Source organism: Anolis sagrei, chromosome X (genome assembly GCF_037176765.1).
Source record: "Anolis sagrei isolate rAnoSag1 chromosome X, rAnoSag1.mat, whole genome shotgun sequence".
In the NCBI taxonomy this organism is placed as follows: domain Eukaryota; kingdom Metazoa; phylum Chordata; class Lepidosauria; order Squamata; family Dactyloidae; genus Anolis; species Anolis sagrei.
Window position 1 is genome coordinate 70,636,451 of NC_090034.1, and position 23,391 is coordinate 70,659,841.

At 45.2% G+C, this 23,391-nt stretch overlaps 1 protein-coding gene across 3 annotated transcripts in view; it reads right to left on the bottom strand.

The window, feature by feature from the left end:
* The window catches only part of MAP7D1 (MAP7 domain containing 1), a 162,145-nt gene that overhangs the window by 14,612 nt on the left and 124,142 nt on the right, over positions 1-23,391 (bottom strand). For all 3 annotated transcript variants that reach the window (XM_060784576.2, XM_060784577.2, XM_060784574.2), the window contains 6 exons: positions 14,323-14,445; positions 10,667-10,812; positions 7,065-7,186; positions 4,217-4,467; positions 3,839-4,025; positions 2,109-2,289 (listed from right to left, as the gene is read on the bottom strand). In XM_060784576.2, coding sequence (XP_060640559.2) covers positions 2,109-2,289; positions 3,839-4,025; positions 4,217-4,467; positions 7,065-7,186; positions 10,667-10,812; positions 14,323-14,445 — 1,010 coding nt within the window. The remainder of the gene's footprint in view (positions 1-2,108; positions 2,290-3,838; positions 4,026-4,216; positions 4,468-7,064; positions 7,187-10,666; positions 10,813-14,322; positions 14,446-23,391) is intronic.

Here is a 23,391-nt window from a genome sequence, read left to right on the forward strand (position 1 = left end):
AGGTGGGTGCATGCCCTTCCTTCTAGAACAGTGTTTTTCAACCTGGGGGTTGGGGCCCCGGGGGGGGGGGGGGTTGCAAGGGGGTGTCAGAGGGGTTGCCAAAGACCATCAGAAAACAGAGTATTTTCTGTTGGTCATAGGGATTCTGTGTGGGAAGGAAGTTTGGCCAATTCTATTGTTGGTGGAGTTCAGAATGCTCTTTGATTGTAGGTGAACTATCAATCACAGCAACTACAACTCATAAATATCCAGGTCTATTTTCCCCAAACTCCACCCGTGTTCACATTTGGGCATATTGAGTATTTGTGCCAAGTTTGACCCAGATCCATCATTGTTTGAATCCAGAGTGCTTTTTGGATGTAGGTGAACTACAACTCCCAAACTCAAGGTCAATGGCCACCAAACCCTTCCAGTATTTTCCGTTGGTCATGGGAGTTCCGTATGCCAAGATTGGTTCTATTCCATTGTTGGTGGAGTTCAGAATTCTCTTTGACTGTAGGTTAACTACAAATCCCAGCAACTACAACTCACAAATGACAAAATCAATTTCCCTCCAACCTCACCAGTATTCAAATTTGGGCGTATCAAGTATTTGTGCCAAATTTGGTCCAGTGCATGAAAATACATCCTGCATATCAGATATTTACATTACGATTCATAACAGTAGCAAAATGACTGTTATGAAGGGTCAACAAAAATAATTTTATGGTTGGGGGTCACCACAATATGAGGAACTTTATTAAGGGGTCGCAGCATTAGAAAGGTTGAGAACCACTGTTCTAGAATGACTTCTGAGACTTCAGACACAATAATTTCCATCCAAGAGATCAACATTGGGTTCCCATTAGTAGATGGCAGTGTTTCCCCATCTATAGTTTAGAACCAATGCATTTGACAGCACACTGAACACCATGGCTCAATATTATGGACTCATGGGAGCTGTTGGACAATTAATTCTCTTAGGACGATGAATTGCTTTTGCAAAATAACCTCTACTTGCTTCCCTGGTTTTTCCCATAATATCTTTTGCCATCTTGATCACGCTCTGGTAATGTTTGCCCACGGTTCTCATCTGTGAGATGCTGGAGGCTATAAAGGATCACTCCTAGTCAGAGGCGGCCCTAGGTAATTTTCAGCAGTAAGCAAACAGTATTTTGGCGCCCCCCCCCCCCCAACCAATCATTGATATATATTTTCTGTTCGTCGTGGGAGTTCTGTGTGCCATATTTGGTTCAATTCCATCATTGGTGGTGTTCAGAATGCTCTTTGATTGTAGGTGAACTATACATCCCAGTAACTACACTTGCCGCACTTGCTCCCTTGCCTGGCCTGCTTTGGGTCCGGAGGTGTGCCTGAAGACCCTGGCGTGTGCACCAAAAGTCACCTCTTCTCCTGACTTTCTCCTCAGCCATTGGGACCAAGAGAGAGAGAGAGAGAGAGAGAGAGAGAGAGAGAGAGACAGAGACAGAGAGAGACAGAGGTGGAGATGCCCACCTTTCCTGAAGGTAGGCGCAAAAACAAAGGAGGGAGCGGAGGTGGGAGATACCTCCAGCCGGAGGGGTTCTCTCTCTCTCTCTCTCTTGGTCCCAATGGCTGAAGAGAAAGTCAGGAGAAGAGGCGACTTTTGGTGCGCACGCTGGGGTCTTCAGACATGCCTCTGGACCCGAAGCGGGCCAGGCGCGGCGACTCCGCCCCTTGGCCCACCCGCAGATTGGGGAGAGGAGAGGAGGCGAGTGGAGCGCCGGGGGATCGGGAAAGGGAGCCGGTCATGGGGAAGGGATCGAACGCGGAGACCGATTGAGTGCCGGCTCTGCTCGCGCACCCGGTGGCTGGGTGGAGCAGGAACGAGAGGGGCTAGGCGGGGCTCAAGGGCCCGGCCCCTTTGGGAAGAGGATCGCCCAGCAGCGAGGCAAGAAAGCCGAGGCTCCCCCCGGGCTGTTGTGAGCTGAGGGGGCGCTCCTCAAGTGGCGGTCGAGGGGCATTTACAGAGGCGCCTCTGCGCCCCTGGCAAAAAAAAGTGTTCTGTGACCACTTATTTCGCGTAATGGACGAGCCGTCCCTGCTTCTAGTAAAACTTCACAATGTTATATCCCCTCTCCCAAACAAACCTGCTTCTGCAGTCGCTCCTGCTCTTCCTGCTCGGCCTGTGCCCGCTCCTGGGCCTCGCGCTCCTCCTCTCGCGCTTTCTCCTCCTGCTGCTGCCGCCGCTCTTCTTCCAACCTGGCCAGTTCGGCTTGTTGCTGGAGGCGTTCTTTGGCTTCTTGTTGGGCCCGCTCTTCGGCCAGGCGCCTGCCAGGGAACAAATGTCACTGTTACTCAACTTGTTTCAGCCCAACACAGACAGGACTCTCCCACTGGGAACAAGAAGACAACGGAGGTGGTGGTGGAATGGGAACGAAGGGAAAGGTCTATAATTGCCCGCATTCACGGTTTTGACTTTTTGCAGAGTTGATTAGTTAAGAATTCCATTAAAGTGTATTCCAGTTTGCCTTCCCCTCACCCTGTTCCTCCCATCCCTGTTTTTCCATCCCTTCCCTCCTCTCCCCTTACCTGCCTCGTGCTGCCCCTTTTAAACTTTGAAATGAAAATTTATTTATTTATTTCCTATATTTATACCCCGCCCTTCTTCCCCCGAAAGGGGACTCATGCTTACATATTCCAAAAACCACTTTCAAAATGACAGAAAATAGATTTTTTTCTTCATTTTCATTGGAACTATTTTATCTTCAGAAATGCTAAAGCTATCTTTTTCTATGTATTCCTATATTGCTTTCAGCAGACCATGGTTGGGTGTGTGTACAGGTCTCCTTTTATTTATGGCGGCCCCATGAATTTAATAGGGTTTTCTTTGAGAGGAAATACTAAAAAAATGTTTTGTCAGTTTCTTTCTCTGAAATAGAGCACCTGCTATTCATTTGTGGCTTCCCATCCAAATACTAACCAGAACTGGCCCTGTTTAACATTCAAGATCAGAGACATTTAATCTTTCATTGACTTTGCCAGGTATTATTCTTCTGTACATTAGTATCTGTTACCCTTGTGACCCAACTTGTACAGGCAGTCCCCAAGTTACAAACAAGTTATGTAGGTTTGTTCTCACTGTAAGTTGAATTTGGTTCAATTTCACTGTTTGGGTTAAGAATGCTCTTGGTTGGCAGGGGAACTATTCATCCCAGCAACTCCCAAATGCCAAAGTCTATTTTCCTCAAGCCTCTCCAGTATTTTTTGTTGGTGATGGGAGTTCGGCCGATAGGTTGATCAGTAAACATATTCACGGATTCCCTGCTTTATATTAAGACTGTGACATGCTTGAAATCAAAATTTCATTTATTTGTAATTAAAATAAATATTTAACAATGTATAATTACATATTTTTTGTGATTAATCACTATGCTTTATGTTCAGATTGTAACAATAAAAATACATCCTGCATATCAGATATTTACATTACAATTCGTAACAGTAGCAAAATAAGATATGTGCAGTGTGCATAGGAATTTGGTCATCGTTTTTTTAAAAAACTATAGTTCGGCCCTCCAACGGTCTGAGCGACAGTAATCTGGCCCCGTTTCAAAAGTTTGGGGACCCCTGGTTTACACCCTATTTTCCAGTCACAAATGCTCTCAAACCAAACATACCAATTGAATGTAACAAATGCCACAAGGTTAGAAACATGCTCAGCTTAAAGCAGGTCTATCCCAGGTATGGGCCAACTTCGACCCTGCAGGTGTTTTGGACTTCACCTCCCACAAAATTGTGGGAGATGAAGTCCAAAACACCTGGAGAGCCGAAGTTTGCCCATGTCCGGTCTAGCCAAGCTCTTCTTCCAAGGACTCACCGCATTTGCTCCTCCTGCTCCCGGCGCTCTTGCTCTTCCCGCTCCCTCTGCTCCCGTGCCTGGCGCCGTTTCTCAGCCAGGAGCCGCGCAGCTTCCTCTCGGTCCGTGGTGCCCGCCATGGGCTTCCCAGGAGTTGTGGGCTGAGATGCTGGCACTGGGCTGGCTGCGCTGGAGGGTCTGGCAGTGTCTGGAGAACCCCAAGCAAACACTGGGTCACCTCACGAAGACGAGGAGAAAGCAACCACACTTCATGTGGACCTCACTTTCAGAATGGCATTGCAGGATGTGAAATCTTTTCTATTTTGTGGCTTATTAGAGATCACTTCCTTCTCGGCACATAACCCAAGATTCCCACCACCCTAGCCCTTAAGGTCCTACCTGGTACAGTTTCGCTGCTCACTGTAACCTTGGGGGTCTCGGCTGGGGCCGGGGAGGCCGTCCTCCGCTCCTTCTGCTCATCCTTGCGGACTTTGGGCTGGTTGTCATGATCCTTGCGGGGCCGCGCCTTTGGCGAGGACTGGGCGCTGCGGATCAGACCCGGCCGATGTGGAGAACTGGGACCCATGCTCGGCGAGGATGGGCGCTGCTTGGCAATGGCTGGAGATGATGGCCTGGGCTTGGGGCCAGGGCTATCAGGGAACACAAACACAGATATAAACATGAGATTGGCTGGACCTGACTGGCTTACCCAGGCATCTCCAAACTTTGGCCCTCCAGATGTTTTGGCCCCCAGTTTTCAGAAGTCTTAGCCAGCTTTTTCAATGGTCAAGAATGTTACAGTAAGTTGTAGCAGGATCAAGTGTGTGTTAAAGAAAAACTTTATGATGTGCAGCTGGAAACGTAGGTCAGCCAGCATGTTTGGGCCACACCCGGTGGGGTATAACTGTATGGGTATAACTGTATGGATTTTAGACTACAGTTTGGAGAAGCAATATGTTACTCTGAGGAAGAGACGCAATATGCTATAATGCTGCTATGCTCTAACAGCGATCCACTTTGCTATAGTGGAATAGCCATTTACTCAAGGTTTATATTTTGCTCTCTCATTTGAATGAATTATGTTTTGCTCTCTCATTACTGGAAGCTGGGGGCCCAAACGGCTGGAGGGATGGAATTGGTGACAAGGTCACCAATAATCCAATTAAGTCATTGGCATCCACTTGAATTTGGTTCCAGTATCTTCTAAAAGTACCAAAATTTATGGATGCTCAAGTCTTATTATATCTAACCAGCCGTCCCCTGCTATGCGCTGCTGTGGCCCAGTCTGTGTATATGTGTTATGTGTGTGTATATATGTTTATATGTGAGTTTGTGTATATATGCGCATGCGTTGTAATATATTTTTGTTTGTTGATTTTTTCAGTCTCTTCTGTTTTGTTTTTCAGTGTTTTTATGAGTGATGGTCACTCATTGGCTGGATAAGGTGTATTATGTCCAAATTTGGAGTCAATTCGTCAAGTGGTTTCTAAGTTACGTTAATCCCACAAACAAACATTACATTTCTATTTATATAGATAACATAGTAAAATAAGGTAAAGGTAAAGGTTTCCCCTGACGTTAAGTCTAGTCATGTCCGACTCTGGGGATTGGTGCTTATCTCCATTTCTAAGTCGAAGAGCTGGCGTTGTCCGTAGATACCTCCAATGTCATGTGGCTGGCATGATTGCATGGAGCAGAATTACCTTCCTGCTGGAGCGGTACCTATTGATCTACTCACATTTGCATGTTTTCGAACTGCTAGGCTGGCAGAAGCTGGGGCTAACAGCAAAAGCTCACCCCGCTCCACCGATTCGAACTGTCAACCTTTCAGTCAGCCAGTTTGGCAGCTCAGCTGAACTGCACCACCAGGGGGTTGCAGTAAAATAGTATTATTTATTTATTTACTATACTTCTATACCGCCTTTCTCAGCCAAGCGGCAACCCAAACCGCTTTACAAGTCAGTACACATGATAGCAAAATACAGATTAAGCATTGAAAGAATATAACAATATAAAACCACAATAGAAACAATAAAATCACATCATTGGCGTCCCCTAGTTAAAAACGTTGTCCAAATTCCATTCTCAAGTGATTCCATTTCCTATATCAGTTACTCTGCATTCGTAAACCCTTGCTCATATAACCATGTCTTAACTTGTCTCCAAAATGTTAAGAGTGAGGGAGCCGATCTAATCTTAGGGAGGGTGTTCCATAGCCGAGGGGCCATCACAGAGAAGGCCCTGTTTCTCGTCCCTGCCAAATGTACTTGTGATGAAGGTGGGATCGAGAACAGGGCCTCCCCGGATGATCTTAAAGTCCTAGACGGTTCATAAGGGGAGATGCATTCAGACAGGTAAATTGGGCCAGAACCGTTTAGAGCTTTATAGGCTAAAGCCAGCACTTTGAATTGTGCTCGGTAGCAGACTGGCAGCCAGTGGAGCTGGCACAGCAGGGGAGTTGTATGCTCCCTGAGCGCCGCTCCTGTTAACGATCTGGCTGCCGTCCGTTGGACCATTTGAAGCTTCCAGACAGTCTTCAGAGGCAACCCCATGTAGAGCGCGTTGCAGTAGTCTATACGGGATGTAACCAGAGTGTGGACCACCGTGGCCAAGTCAGACTTCTATTATATTACTTATATAAAATGCCAAAATCAGTGCTTACCTTTTGGATGCACACACACACACATTCAAGCCATGGATGGTTAAATCTGTGCGCATGGAGGGCCAACTGTACAAACAATGGTTCATAAAATATTCTGGAATCTGTGTGCAGTCTATGTTTTAAATGTAATTGCTAGGACGAACGCACAATGTGTAATTATAGTAGTTTTAATTGTCTTGGCTCCCGTCTAAGACATCCTAGGATGTGTAATGTCATGAGGTATAGTCAGCCCTTCACATTTGCGGGTTTAACTTGTGCAGGTTTAATTATTTACCAATTTGATTAATATGTTCCCTCTAGGAAAGTCTAGGTTCTCCAGGGTGACTTCTGCCAGAAACAGACCACAGAATCACACTGGTGGATGGAGAGATTCCTAGAGAAAACACTTTTCTAAGCATCTGTAGTTCCTCGAGTGCGATTTGATAGCAGAAATGGACCATAGATTTGCCCTAAACTCCAGTGAATGTGGAGGGCTGACAGTATTCAGAATTTTCTGCTTGAGAGACTGACTCGAAGGGGTGGTCCAAGATCCCAAGCCAGGATGGGGCAACAGAAAGCATCTCTTGTTTGCCTCATGTCTTTTACCTGCTCTCCGGCGTGTGCAGCTTTCGAGTCTGGCCCGAAGGCACAGACTGGCGTTTGCGTAGGGCAAGGGCGCTTTTCTCCTGGGCATTTTCCCGGTCTTTGTCCTTCTTCTCTTTCTTTTTCTGAGAATGCAAGATGAAAGCGGATTGGCACAAAAAACAGAAGAGAAACAGCGGTCAGGCTCAGACAGATCGGTAAAAACGGGGATTAATAAGAATTGTTTGCCAGGCCAGATAGTTACTGAATCCTAGAATTGGGAGAGACCCCCAAGGGATCCAGTCCAACCCCATTGCTACCGACAGAAAGACATAATCAAAGCACTCCCAAAAGATGATCATTTAGCCTCTGTTTAAACATTGCCAGAGGAAGAGACGCCACCAGACTCAGAGGCAGCATTCTATTCCAATCTCAAACACAATTACAACCAGGAAGTTCTACCTAAAGTTTAGGTGGATTCTCTTTTTCTCGAGTTTGAATCCATTGCTCCAAGTCTTAGTTTTTGGAGCAGGAGAAAACAAGCTGGCTCCCTATTCAAGGTAACAGCCTTTCAAACATTTCAACATGGCTGTCATGCCCACTCTTAACCTTTTCTTCTCCAGGCTAAGCATACCTCAGCCACTCCTCGTAGGGATTCATGGCTTCCAGACCTTAATAACAACAACAACAACATTTTATTTATATTCCGCCCTATCTTCCCAAGGAGATAGACAGGACAAAGACAGACAGAACAGAAAGGAGGTATTCTGTGTCGACATCCAGTTTTTTGGTGCCTTGGGAGGTTGTGCTTGAATCCAGCCACAGGGGGGTGCTGTTGCTCCATCCTCTATGACAGTGGTTCTCAAACTGGGGGTCACGACCCCCAGGGGGGGTTGCTGGCCCATTTTCTGGGGGTTGCGAAGGCACCTCGGTTGGCCCTGCCCCCTCCCCCTCCTCCAAATGGATGCCGGCTTTCCAGGTCAGCTCCTCCACTTTGTCAGCTCCTCCACCGGCCGGCAGGGACGCAAGTCAGGCGAGGGCCGCTTCGCACGAGGCCTCCCTCGCCTCGATTGCGCTCCCACCGTCTGGCAGGAACGTGGGTCAGGCGAGGGCCACTTCGCGCGTGGCCCTGCCTTGTGCGAGGCTTCCTTCGCCTCGATTGTGCTCCCGCCGGCCTCGCGGTCAGGCGAGGGCCGCTTCGCGCATGGCCCTGCCTTGCGTGAGGCCTCCCTCGCCTCTATCGCTCTCCTGCCGGCCGGCAGCAAGAGGTTCCGTGTAAGGCCAGGCCGCGTGGGGGATCCTCCTGTGCCCGGCTCTTACCGCCTGCCGGGCTTGCCAGAGGCATGAGCTTCCCTGCTGGATCTGGGCCCAGACTCCAGAATGCACCAAGCAACAGCAACTCCCAAATGTCAAAGTATGTATATTTCCCCCAAACTTCTCCAATATTTTATGTTGGTCATGGGAGTTCTGTATGCCAGGTTTGGATCAATTCCATGATTGTCGGAGTTCTGAATGTTCTTTAATGACAGGGGAACTATATTCCCAAGCAACTGCAACTCCCAAATGTTAGGGTCTATTTTCCCCAAATGTCTCCAGTATTTTTTGTTGGTCATGGGAGTCTTGTATGCCAAGTTTAGTTCAATTCAATTGTTGGTGAAGTTCAGAATGCTCTTTGATGGCAGGTGAACTATACATCCAAGCAACTGCAACTCCCAAATGTTAGGGTCTATTTTCCCCAAATGTCTCCAGTATTTTCTGTTGGTCATGGGAGCCTTTTATGCCAAGTTTAGTTCAATTCAATTGTTGTTGAAGTTCAGAGTGCTCTTTGATGGCAGGTGAACTATACATCCAGGCAACTGCAACTCCCAAATGTCAGGATCTATTTTCCCCAAACTCCACCAGTGTTCAAATTCGGGCATATTGAGTATTTGTGCCATGTTTGGTCCAGATCCATAGTTGTTTGGGTTCACAATGCTCTCCAGATGTAGGTGAACTACATCTCCCCTAAATCACTGTCAATTCCTCCCAAACCCCTCCAGTATTTTTTGTTTGACATGGGAGTTCTGTGTGGAGGTCTCAGTGGTCTGTGGAAGTCAGAGCTGAATCGGTTCAAGGTACTGCAAATCTCATCATCTGTTTTCCATACTCCCCCACACATATTTTTTCTGATTAATCACAATGCTTTAAGTATGTTGAATTTGTAACAATGAAAACACATCCTGCACATCACATATTTACATTACGATTCGTAACAGTAGCAAAATTACAGTTATAAAGGAGCAACGAAAATAATTTTATGGTTGGGGCTCACCACAACACGAGGAAGCATATTTAGGGGTCACGGTGTTAGAAAGGTTGAGAACCACTGCTCTATGACAAAGAGCCATCAGGACTTCCTCCTTCCTTTTGGTCACCGGGCATTTTCTGATCTTTTTCTTTATGGTGCCGTAAAATACCTCCCCGCTTGTTTTAGCGGTATCTAATTTCTCTACTTACAACTTCAGCTGTTTTGAACTGCTTAGGTAAGTAGTAATCTGGGCTGACAGTCAGGAGCTCACACCGACCCAGGGCTTCGAACTGACAACCTTTCAGTTGGTTGATCTTCTCATTCCTGGTGATTTATCAGCTGTGCTAAAGCCTGGCCCCAGACCTTGTTGCAGATCTTGGGACATTTACTTCTTTTTTTAAACTACAACATCTGAAACCCACCAGTCAACATACGATAGTCAATGACCTTGCTAGTCATGGGATTCTGGAACTCTGCAGTCCAAAAACAATCAATACCATGGATTCCAAACCTGATCCACATGGAATTCAGCTGTAACTACTCAACTCTTTGAATTCAGCTCTCTGTATCTGTCTGGGTATGGGTAATAGGTAACTAACCCTATTCTGCATGGTAAGGATCATCGTCGTCATCATCATCACCATCACCATATCTCAAACACAAGAACATGGATATGCATTAGGTCATCCAGATAGTGTTGGATTCTAATTCCCAGCATTTCTCACTAAATGGAGGGGTATAATAAACCCATGCCCATTTTAGAGAAACTTTGTTGGGAATATACTACTGTCCTGGATTGCAACAACTTAAAGAATGGCTGGCATTTTCTTTCTCAATATATTTTACACACTGAGTCAGCTATAGCTCCCCAATTAAGATACACTGCACCTAAATCTAGCCAGGTTATTTTGGGATAGAAACGTCGGGATATCCTACATACACCTCTTGGCTTCCATGTCAATAGAAGTTCATTAGTAACCAAATAAATAGTTTTTAATTACAAAAATGTGAGTCAAGCACTGAAAGGGTTAAATGGATACAATGACTCAGCAAAAGCTGCAGTTTAATATAAGCCGGTGTGCCTATAACAACCCTCAGTCTGAGAGAGGCCTCTGTGGGAGGAAGGCCTCAGTGTTAGTTCGCCTCAGTCTGGGAGAGGCCTCAGTGGGAGAAAGGCCTCAGTGTGTTAGTAGGCCTCAGTTTGAGAGGGCATGGTGAGAGAAGCATCAGTGAGAGAAGTCCCAGGTGGAAGGTCATTGTGTGTAAAGCTCCAGTGTGAAGGCTGTTGTGTGTGAAGGAAATGTTGCTGTTACTGGGAGTGAAAAAGAAAGGAACTTACAGGGGAAGCCGCAGCCTTGCGCCGAGGCGTCACATCAGGACTGCTGGTGGCCGGCCGCCGTCGCTCCGAGCAGCGATGGTGCATCCGGTGGTTGTTGCAAGGGCTGAGTGGGCTGGCAGAGGCAGAGCGGGGACACACCGGCACAACTGTGGAGGTAATGGGGAGTAAGGGACAGTCAGCTGACCCAAGGCTAAGAGCAAAAGGAATCAAGTCTGGGAATGGAACCCAACAGGAGTTGTATGAGGTATAGAGATTGTGTTACTTCTGCTCACGACCTTACAAACATCATTCTGATCATGGCAGATAGAGCACAACCTTGATTCAGGGTAGCAGGACTCATTCAAAAACAGATGGGGGGGGGGTCTTGAGAATTCTAGGGTGCATTTACACAGGGGTGTCAAAATCATTTTCATGGAGGGCCACATCCACCTTATGGTTGCCTTCAAAGGGCCACTGAATCCATAGACAGAAAATCCATGGTTACAGAGCACTAACTATAATTTTTTACACAGTGGTTTGTGCTCTTTAGTTTTTGTCCCATTTGGGTCCCCAGATGGCTTTGAACAACAAGTCCCGTCACTTTTGATTATCCCCTATGCCAGACATGGACAAACTTTCTAACTTGGGGGCTGCATGCTAGCACTCCCTCTTAGGACTGGCTGCCTGACAAAGGAAGGAAGGGAAGGAGGAAGGAAAGGGAGAAGGAAGGAAGAACGAAAGGGAGGAAGGGAATAATGAAAGAAGAAAGAGGGAGAGGGAAGGAGGGAGAAAAGAGGGAAGGAAGGAAGAATGAAAGGGTGGAAGGGAAGGGTGGAAGGAAAGGAAGAAGGAAAGAGAAAAGGAAGAAAGAGCAAAAGGGAAGAATGGAAGGAGAAAGAGGAAGAGAGGGAAGGAGGGAAGAAAGAGGGAAAGAGGAAAAGTGTAGAAGAGAAAGATGGAAGGAGAAAGAGGGAGAGAGGGAAAGAGGGAGGAAAGAGAGAGGGAAGGAAAGACAAAAGGGAAGGAAGGAAGAATGAAAGGGTGGAAGGGAAGGATGGAAGAAAAGGAGGAAGGAAAGAGAAAAGGAAGAAAGAACAAAAGGGAGGAAGGGAAGAATGGAAGGAGAAAGAGGAAGAGAGGGAAGGAGGGAGAAAGATGGAATGAAGGAAAGGCAAAAGCGAAGGATGAAAGGAATGGAGGAAGGAAAGAGAGAAGGAAGGAAGGACGAAAGGGAAGGATGGAAGGAGAAAGAAGGAGAGAAGGAAGGAAAGACAAAAGGGATGGACGAGCGGGCGGGCAGGCGGGCGGAAGGAAGAAAGGGAGGAAGGAAGGGAGAGATATGGTGAGAGGGAGGAAAGAGGGAAGGAAGGACGAAAGGGGGGAAGGGAGGGATGAAACAGAGAAGGAAGGAAAGACAAAAGGGGGAAATGGGAGGGATGACAGAGAGAAGGAAGGAAAGACAAAAGTGAGGGAAGGATGGAAGGGAATGAGGAAGGACGAAAGGGCAAAAGGGTGGGAGGGAAGGAGAAAGATAGAGGGAAGGCGGAACAAAAGGAAGGATAGGATGGTGAGAGAGAGGAGGGCCTGAGAAAAGAGCCCAAAGGGCTGCATCCGATCCCTGGGCCTGAGTTTGCCCATATCTGCCCTATGTGGATAATGGGAATTGCAACCCATTAGGCCTTGTGGCTCTGAGGTTGGGGAAAGAAAGGTTAAAGGACATTTTAAAGCCATATCTACAAGCCTTGTCTCTAAATCCAAATCCCACTCTCTTGACTAAACAGAACAAACTGCAGCCTTCCAGATGTTACTGTATGACAACTCCCATCTGCTCCAGTCATGATGACTAACGAAGAGGAATACAGGAGTTGTAGTCCAGCATCCAGAGGGCCACACAAAGTATCATGATGGGCCAAATCAGCCTGCGGGCCGTGAGTGCCACACATGCGATCTACACTATACATTTAATGTAGTTTGACACCACTGTAACTGACATGGCTCAATGCTATGAAACCCCACATAGTTAGCAGAGAAGGTAAAGGACACTATAAAACAGGGGTCCCCAGACTAAGGACCGGGGGTCGAATATGGCCCTCTAAGGTCATTTACCTAGACCTCACTCAGGGTCAACGTAAGTCTGAAACGACTTGAAAGCACACAACAACAACCCTATCTCATCAGCCAAAACCAGGCCACACTTCCCATTGAAATACTAATACGTTTATATTTGTTAAAATTGTTCTTCATTTTAATTATTGTATTGTTTTTAAGTGTTTTTTGCACTACAAATACGATGTGTGCAGTGTGCATAGGAATTCATTCATGTTTTTTTTTCAAATTATAATCTGGCCCTCCAACATTTTGAGGGACCGTGACCTAGCCCTCTGTTTAAAAAGTTTGAGGACCCATGGTATAAAACAACCACACTCCCGTGATTGTATAGCATTGAGCCATGACAGTTTTATTGTGTTTTGGTGTATTGTTTATTGTTTAATATTGTTTAATATTGCTTAATTGTTTTTAATTTGCTTTAAGTTTTGGATTGTTATGTTGTGTTTTGAGGCCTTGGCCTTTTATAAGCCGCATCGAGTCCTTCGGGAGATGCTAGCGGGGTACAAATAAAGATAATATTAATATTAATAATAATAATGACAGTCAAAGTGGTGTCAAGCTGCATGAATTCGACAGTGTAGATTCACTCTGAGAACTGAAATTAAATATAAAATCTCTTCATATGCATAATCATAATAGCAAAAAGGGATAGAGATCAGAGAGAGTAGCCAGGATGTCGCTTTTTAGCCCTATTTATTTATTATTTATTTATTATTTATTATTTGCACTTGTTAACCGCCACTCTCAGCCCGAAGGCAACTCGTGGCGGTGTACAGAACATAGAACATAAAGACAACAGTTACAGTAAATTCAGGGCCATAACACACATCTTACTAACACACAGCTAATTAAACTAAAACTAAAAATCCGCTTCGTCTTGTTTGGGTCATAATCAATCTCGTAGTCATAGTCCATTCCGGTGGTCATTCCAAAACATAGCACTTAATTGAAGGCCTTTTCGAAGAGCCAGGTTTTCAGGCCCTTGCGGAAGGCCATGAGGGAAGGCGCCTGTCTAATTTCAGCAGGGAGGGAGTTCCACAGCCGGGGGGCCACCACCGAGAAGGCCCGCTCTCTAGTCCCCGCCAAGCGTGCCTGTGAGGCAGGCGGGACCGAGAGAAGGGCCTCCCCGGATGATCTCAAGGTCCTCGTGGGCTCGTAGGCCGAGATGCGGTACTCAAGGTATTTTGGGCCGGATTTAACAAATAGCCAAAGATACACCATTATGGAAGCTGCAGTCCAAAACATTTAAACATCTCTGGTTTCAAAATTCTAAACTACACCAGAAGAAGAGGAACAAGTATAAACAGAAGAAACTTGGATTAAAAATATCAATCAAGATAGTGTTGACTTGGGGCCCCTTCACACTAGGTAGCTGGAGCGCTATGATACTACTTCAACTGCCACGTCATCCTGGGATTGGCAGTTTAACCAGAGAGTTCTAGGGTCTCACTACACTGCAATTCCCAGGCTCCCATAGGATATTGCCTTCGCAGTGAAAGGGAGATGCAGTGAATGGGTACACGATTGGGACAACACTTCTACTTAAACTCAATCCAGCCCCTGCCTACCTTGGTCTTTGCCATTCCCGGCGAGCGTCACGGCACTCCGGCTTCGTGCCAAAAAGGAGAGTGTTGGGGTCATGAGCCGGTCCACGATGCTGCTCTCCCAGGGGCTGAGCTGCAGGCTGCGGTCTGGTGGAAGGAAAGACAGGTGAGGAAGGTGTACTTAAGCCAAGATTCGTCTTAGTTTCAACCCTCGCCAGCACGCAATCTCTCAGCAAGGAGGAGCCTTAACATTGTTTGAGCAAAGATTAGAATATCTGGAACTGTATCACTTAGGGCAAGGGTGTCAAACTCATTTTCAATGAGGGTCACGTCAGCCTTATGGTTGCCTTCAAAGAACCGTTTGGAATTGTAAGAATGTATAAATCTAACTATTTTGTGTTGTTGAAGGCTTTCATGCCCAAAATCACTGGGTTATTGTGAGTTTTCTGAGCTGTTATGGCCATGTTCCAGAAGCATTCTCTCCTGACGTTACTCCTGCATCTATGGCAGGCACCCTCTGAGGTTGTGAGGTCGGCTGGAGACTAGGAAAATTGAGTTTATGTATCTGTGGAATGTCCAGAATTCTTGTCTGTTGGAGGTAGGTGTGAATGTTTCAATTGGCCACCTTGATTAGCATTGGATGGCCTAGCAGTTTTTAAGGTGTGACATCTTACTGCCTGGGGGAATCCTTTGTTGGGAAGTGATTAGTTGGCTCTTACTGTTTCTTGTTTGGAATTCCCCTGTTTTTGAGTGTTGTTTTTTATTCACTTCCCAACAAAGGATTCCCCCAGGAAGTAAGAAACCACACCTTGAAACGGCTAGGCCATTAAATGTTAATCAAGGTGGCCAATTAAGCATTCACACCTACCTCCAACAGTGTTCTTTCTCCCACCCTGTACATTCCACATTAATATTTTCCTAGTTTCCAACAGACCTCACAGTCTCTGAGGATGCTTGCCATAGATGCAGGTGAAACATCAGGAGAGAATGCTTCTCAAACATGGCCATACAGCCTGAAAACTCACAATAACCCAGTGTTTTGGGGCATGAAAGCCTTCAACACCACAAAATAGTTACATTTATACAGCCTGAAAACACACAACCCAGTAACTATCTTGCCCTGGATTTGAAACCATTGTGGACCACATACAATGATGTTGCGGATTGGATTTGGCCCTCAGGTCTTTTGTTTGATGCATGTGACTTAGGGAAATGATTGGGAGTAATGTTGAGACAGGATAAATATTGTGCAAATATTACACACTGTCTGAAATTCTGTTGGGTTAGTCTCAACTAGAGTAGACCTGTTGAATCAACTGTGATATGGTGAGTCAACATATCCCATTGATTAATTGAGTCTATTCTAGTCTGGACAAGATGCAGGATTTTTGAGGCCAATACTTGCAGAAAATTGAGATGGGGAAGCTTTTCTTCCTATAGTCAGCATTCCACATTTTGGAGGGTTAGAAGCACAGGACTCAAGTGAAACTGAAAAAACAGCAGTGATCATGCTGGAAGATCTACAAATGTTCAGAGAAGTATTCTGTCTATGAATCTCTAGGTCCTCCAGTGAGACTCTATGGACACTGTCTACCAGAAGTTGACCTTAGAATTGTACTGGAACACTACAAGATTCTTAGGTGTTCTTTCCTAAATTCTTGAGGTCCACCAGCATAACTTAAGGAGGTTGAACATCAAGTCATACTGAAGGATCTAGAGAAGTGGTTCCCAACCTGTGGGTCTCCAGGTGTTTTGGCTTACAACTCCCAGAAATCCCATCCAGTTTCCTAGCTGTTAGGATTTCTAGGAGTTAAAGGCCAAAACATCTGGGGACCCACAGATTGAGAACCACTGATCTAGGGAGACTATTTTTTTATCAAATCCATTTATGATCAGCTCTGCAAAAATCAAATTTGCAGATACAGAGGAAGGACAACGGTAACCGTACCCAACCTCATTCACTCAAGCTGGGAGAACCAGGCCAGATGAAAAGAAGAGCTTCTTCGCTCAAAGCACAGTCAGATTGTGGGATTCACAATCATAAGAAGTAGTAGAACTGAAGTGGGACTGGAAAAAATTAAAGAAGAGGGCCTTCCACAGATCACTAAAAGGAGGCTGTCATATTTTGGACATATCATGAGATGATTTGACTCATGGGAAAAGATGAATGCTCAGAAAAGTGGAAAGAAGTACGAAAAGAGGGAAATGTATAGATGGAGTGGTTCAATCAAGGAAGCCGCAATCCTGAGTTTGTAACTCAAGAGCAGAGCAGTTGATGACTGGGGCTCTTGGAGGTCTCTCCATCATAGGGTTGGCTCGAGGGCAAATAAAAACAAAATAAAAGACAACCTTTAATGGCCACCAGTCATGATTTAGATATGGTAGTCCTTCCACTTTCACAAGGGTGAGGGGCCATACAGGAAGACTTACAAATGCTTAGATAAGTGTTCTGCTAGGAATCTCTAGGGCTCCCAGCCTGACTTGATGGCCAACGTCTGCTTGAAGTTGACCACAGAATTGCACATGTGGACCTCCAATGCCTAGAGAAGTGTTCTCTCTAGGAATATCCAGGTCTTCCAGCATGTTCTAGAGCAGTGGTTCTCAACCTGTGGGTCCCCAGATGTTTTGGCCTTCAAGTCCCAGAAATCCTAACAGCTGGTAAACTGGCTGGGATTTCTGAGAGTTGTAGGCCAAAACACCTGGGGACCCACAGGTTGAGAACCATTGTTCTAGAGTCAATTTCCAATGGGCTCCCAGCATGGCTAGATGGCCAACGTCTACTTAAAGTTGACCATAGAACTGCACATGTGGATCTCCAATGCCTAGAGAAGTGTTCTCTCTAGGAATATCCAGGTCTTCCAGCATGTTCTAGTGTCAATTTCCAATGGGCTCCCAGCACAACCCAGTGGCCAACATCTGCTTGAAGTTGACCACAGAACTGCACAGGTGGACCTCCAATACCTAGAGAAGTGTTCTCTCTAGGAATATCCAGGTCTTCCAGCATGTTCTAGAATCAATTTCCAATGGGCTCCCAGCATGACTAGATGGCCAATATCTGCTTGAAGTTGACTACAGAACTGCACAGGTGGACCTCCAATGCCTATAGAAGTGTTCTCTCTAGGAATATCCAGGTCTTCCAGCATGTTCTAGAATCAATTTACAATGGGCTCCCAGCATGACTAGATGGCCAATATCTGCTTGAGGTTGACTACAGAACTGCACATGTGGACCTCCAATGCCTATAGAAGTGTTCTCTCTAGGAATATCCAGGTCTTCCAGCATGTTCTAGAGTCAATTTCCAAAGGAGGTTGACCACAGAATAACAGTAGAGGATCTAGATTTTCCTGGGGAGAACATATTAAATGAATCCCATGAAAAATCAAATCCTCAAGAGTGAAATGTACACATGTGGAAGGCTGACTGTATACTATCTCCAGGATCAGAGACACAAGATGGAGGAGACTCAGGCCCCATCTACACTGTCATATAATTCTGTTTCTGAATCCAGATTATATGCTTTGAACTGGATTATGTGGTGGTGTAGACTCATATAATCCACTTCAAAGCAGATCTGGATTTGGAAACTGGATTATGGCAGTGTAAAGGGGGCCTCTGTCTCAGTGAAGGAACCAAAGTTAGAAAAAGCAGGAATACCCCCTCCCATTCGGGAAGGAGCAACACGTATTGTGTCTTTTTGTTTATCTTTTGTAGTGCCCAATTTGGTAGAATGCAGAGGTGAGCTTAAGCCAATGAAAGGAGAAGATTTTATAATATGACCAAATATGGGAAACTTGACCTAGGCTAGAACTGTGACCTGAGATGTTTACAAAGAGATATAAAAACCCTTTGGGACATGTTTTGTCTGCGAAGATACTGTACGCCTTCACAATTGTGAATAAAGAAATCTCTTTGAACTGTCTGAGACTGTTTTTGGGTGCGCCAGGACAAGCTGAGAACCCAGGGCAGTGACGGATGGTCTCAAGGGCAATAAATCCACCACTTCATCTGTCAGCTACTGTGTGGACTAGAATCTTGGACTAGAAAGGGCTTTAGGCTGCCTTTCTAATGTTCTTATGAGTTCCAGAGTTATATTGTCCTCAAAAACAAAATACTGTAGTAACAAAGCCTGCTATCTGCCATGCATTTCGACTTCTAGGTGTAGCTGAACTGAACAACGAGCAATACGAAGGCCAAAAAGAGACAGGTCTTGTCTTCCATCTCAAACAGGAGATATTTATTGCTCAAAGGGTTAGATTCAAGCAGATTCCCAGGACAGAAGTGAACAATATCACAAACTGGACTGACACAAAGCCCCCTGGAATGAGCGTTTGTATTGCACAACGGACACAGGGGTTAGCATTTCTCATGCCAAAAGAGGGAGGGAGAGGATCAAGCAAAAGGCATGGTCCAAACATGCCCCCCAAAAAACGATTCCCATCTTTTTGGTAATTTATCAGAACTCAAAAACCTATTTTAGAAAGAAACCCTCATTTTCAAGTTAGGCAAAGGAAATAAAGGGAGATTTTAATTCGTTTCAACAATGTCATCCTTATATTTAGCAAGATGGATTATACTGCCTTTATCATAAGTGGTGGTGCAATGAGTTAAACCAGTGTTTCTCAACCTGGGGGTCGGGACCCCTGGGGGGGTCGTGAGGGGGTGTCAGAGCGATCGCCAAAGACCATCAGAAAACACAGTATTTTCCATTGCTTATGGGGGTTCTGTGTGGGAAGTTTGGCCCAATTCTATCACTGACGGTGTTCAGAATGAACTATAAATCCCAGAAACTATGACTCCCAAATGTCAAGGCCCGTTTTCCCCAAACCCCACCAGTGTTTACATTTTGGACATATTGAATATTCATGCCAAGTTTGGTCCTGATCCATCAGTGTTTGAGTCCACAGTGCTCTCTGGATGTAGGTGAACTACAATTCCAAAACTCAAGGTTAATGCCCACCAAACTCTTCCAGTATTTTCTTTTGGTCATGGGAATTCTATGTGCCAATATTGGTTTAATTCCACCATTGGTGGAGTTCCGAATGGTCTTTGATTGTAGGTGAAGTATAAATCCCAGCAACTACAACTCTCAAATGACAAAATCATAATTTATTGAGTGATGGTCACTCCTTGTGTTGTGAGACGTCCCAACCCTACCAGTATTCAAATCCCCTCCCAACCCTACCAGTATTCAAATTTGGGCATATGGGGTATTTGTGCCAAATGTGGTCCTGTGAATAAAAATACATTACATTACGATTCATAACAGTAGCAACATTATGTACAGTTATGAATTAGCAATGGAAATAATTTTATGGTTGGGGGTCACCACAACATGAGGAACAGTATTAGGGTTTGCATCATCAGGAAGGTTGAGAAACACCGAATTAAGGGAAGATGGGACTTAGGACAATTTTAAGAGACCCCAAGGATGGCCCTTGGGGTCTCTTCCGATGCTATGATTCTATGTGGTCCGTGGGGTGAATCTCCCAAATCCTGCTTGGCTGGGTGTTTTGGGGGATTCAAGCCTATTCCTGGGTGGTTCTACTATCAGCTTCAACTGAGTAGATCTATGCAAAAGAATGGGACTTTTGTTGTCACATACCCCTACTGTCCTGATTTACAGGGATAGTCCCAATTATTCCCTTGCTGTCCCACTTTCTCTGTTGTTTACAATGTCTCATCCTCCCACCGTACCTCTTTGTCCTCAACTCTATTGTTATAAGTGGGATTCAAAGAACTAAAGCAGGAAGGTTGAGAACCACCGAGTTGAACCCTAGCGGAACTGCTGACCAGAAGACCTGAAGGTTGGTGGTTCGACTCTGCAAGAGGGGGTGAGCTCCCATCTGTCAGCCCCAGCTTCCCATGCGGGGACATAAGAGAAGCTTCACACAGAATGGTAACATATCTGGATGTCCCCTGGGCAACGTCCTTGCAGACGGCCAATTCTCTCACACCAGAGGCGACTTGCAGTATATTCACTTCTGACACGATTTAAAAAATCATATGCTTTTAAAGCATTACTTATTGTGCTCATGCCCACTGAATAACCACATAAAAATATCATATTAAATACACAAAAGAAGACAGGTTTTGTGAACAGGATTCGGGTCAAGGCAGGCCCGTAGCCAGGATTTTGATTCGGGGGGTGCTGAGGTTGATTCGTGGGGTGCTGAGTTTGATTCGGGGGGGGGGGGGTGAGTTTGATTCAAAGGAGGGGGCTGAGGATCTACCCTAGCAAACCTTTTGTATCATTATCCCAATAGCCCCATGCATATGGGATATACTGAGCATGGTGATCAGATCATGGTATGAATAAACATAGCAGTTTAAATAATGTACCAGTAAAGCCTTCTTGCGGACCACCCTGAGAATTTCGGGGGGGGGGGGGTGAAGCCCTTCAAGCCCCCCCCCCCCCCCGGTTAAATGCCTGGGTCAAGGGAAACTAGGAGAAAATGCGTTCACAAGTTTACACAATATTGCAAATATGCTACCAGGTTATAGAGTTCGTTGGGTTAGAAATGGTTAGTTGGAAAATGATGCTCTGAAGGCTGGAATCTCACTGTCAATTGCACAAAAGGTTTTGTGTGGTGTGTGTCTAAGGGGGAACTATCTCAATGATTCTATCACACGGTCCCACCCAATTCCATATCTATGAAACATCCAGGCAAAGCCGGTGACGCTCTCGGTCGGCTCAGACGCGTCGGCCCTTCCTTGCTTTGCCGTTCCCCTCGCCTCTTCCGGCATTTTGTTCGGATGCCCAGAGTATTTTTAATCATCCCTAAGCAACGGCCAAAACAAAACAGCGAGGAGTGGAAACAAGTATCCTCACAAGCAGGGATACATTTGGAGAGGAGCTGATACTAGAGTGGCTGGATCTGCTTGCAACGGTCAGCGCCTGAGGTCAGGATCAATGAAGATACAGTGCCATGGAAATATAACTCCATGAAAACACATACCGTATATACTCGAGTATAAGCCGACCTGACTATAAGCTGAGGCATCTAATTTTACGACAAAAAACTGGGAAAACATATTGACTCAAGTATAATATCTCTTCAAGAGAGATATTGACAAGCTGGAATGTGTCCAAAGGAGGGCGACTAAAATGATCAAGGGTCTGGAGAACAAGCCCTATGAGGAGCGGCTTAGGGAACTGGGCATGTTTAGCCTGAAGAAGAGAAGGCTGAGAGGAGATATGATAGCCATGTATAAATATGTGAGAGGAAGCCACAGGGAGGAGGGAGCAAGCTTGTTTTCTGCTTCCTTGGAGACTAGGACGCGGAACAATGGCTTCAAACTACAAGAGAGGAGATTCCATCTGAACATTAGGAAGAACTTCCTGACTGTGAGAGCCGTTCAGCAGTGGAACTCTCTGCCCCGGAGTGTGGTGGAGCCTCCTTCTTTGGAAGCTTTTAAGCAGAGGCTGGATGGCCATTTGTCAGGGGTGATTTGAATGCAATATTCCTGCTTCTTGGCAGGGGGTTGGACTGGATGGCCCATGAGGTCTTTTCCAACTCTTTGATTTTATGATTCTATGGTGGGAAATGCAGCCGAGGCACCTAATTTTATCACAAAAAACTGGGAAAACGTATTGACTCGAGTATAAGCCAAGGGTGGGAAATGCATCCACTATGGGTCAATTTCAAAATAAAAATACCAATAAAATTGATAAAGATACCAATAAAATTACATTAATTGAGGCATCAGGAGGTGCAATGTTTTTGAATATTTACATAAAACTGTAATTTGAGATAAGACTGCCCAACTCTGATTAAATCATTATTCTAACCTTCTTCAATGTAAATGTACTTATGTATCCTTCCAACAATAATAAAGAGAGTAAAATAATAAACGTAATAATAATAATAAAGTAAAATAATGGAAATGCAATAATAGCAGTAATAATAGAGTAAAATATTAAATGTAATAATAGAGTAAAATGATAAATGCAATACTAATAAAGTAAAATAATAAATCTAATAATAATCATAAATAGTGTAAAATAATAATAATAGAGTAACATATTGTAAATGTAATAATAATAGAGTAAAATAATACATGATATAAAAATAATACTAATAACAGAGTAAAATAATAAATAACCTTGAGTCAAGTATAAGCCGAGGGGAGCTTTTTCAGTCCAAAAAAGTATACACTCGAGTATATACAGTATATTTATGGAATAGAATCATAGACTCATATAGTTGGACTCATCCAGTCCATAGACTCATCCAGTCCAATCCCCTGCCATACAGGAAAAGCTCAATCAAAGTGCCACTGGCAGATGGCCATCCAGCCTCTGTTTAAAAGCATCCTAAGAAGGAGCCTCCCCCACACTCGAAGGCAGTGAGTTCCACTATTGAACAGTTCTTACAATCAGGGTGTTCTTCCTAATGTTCAGGAGAAATCTGAAATTTGAAGCCATTGCTCCACTGCATCAATAGGAGCATAGTGTCTAGATCTAGGGAAGTAATGCTACCCCTCTATTCTGCTTTGGTTAGACCACACCTGGAATATTGTGTCCAATTCTGGGCACCACAATTCAAGAGAGATACTGACAAGCTGGAATGTGTCCAGAGGAGGGCGACTAGAATGATCAAGGGTCTGGAGAACAAGCCCTATAAGGAGCGGCTTAAGGAGCTGGGCATGTTTAGCCTGAAGAAGAGAAGGCTGAGAGGAGATATGATAGCCATGTATAAATATGTGAGAGGAAGCCACAGGGAGGAGGGAGCAAGCTTGTTTTCTGTTTCCTTGGAGACTAGGACGCGGAACAATGGCTTCAAACTACAAGAGAGGAGATTCCATCTGAACATGAGGAAGAACTTCCTGACTGTGAGAGCCGTTCAGCAGTGGAACTCTCTGCCCTGGAGTGTGGTGGAAACTTTTAAACAGAGGCTGGATGGCCATCTGTCAGGGGTGATTTGAATGCAATATTCCTGCTTTTTGGCAGGGGGTTGGACTGGATGGCCCATGAGGTCTCTTCCAACTCTTTGATTCTATGATTCTATGAGTTCTAGTTTCCAGGGCAGCAGAAAACAAGCCTGCTCTGTCATAGAGGAAGATGTGCCTTTTTCTGAGAGCTATCAGGCAGAT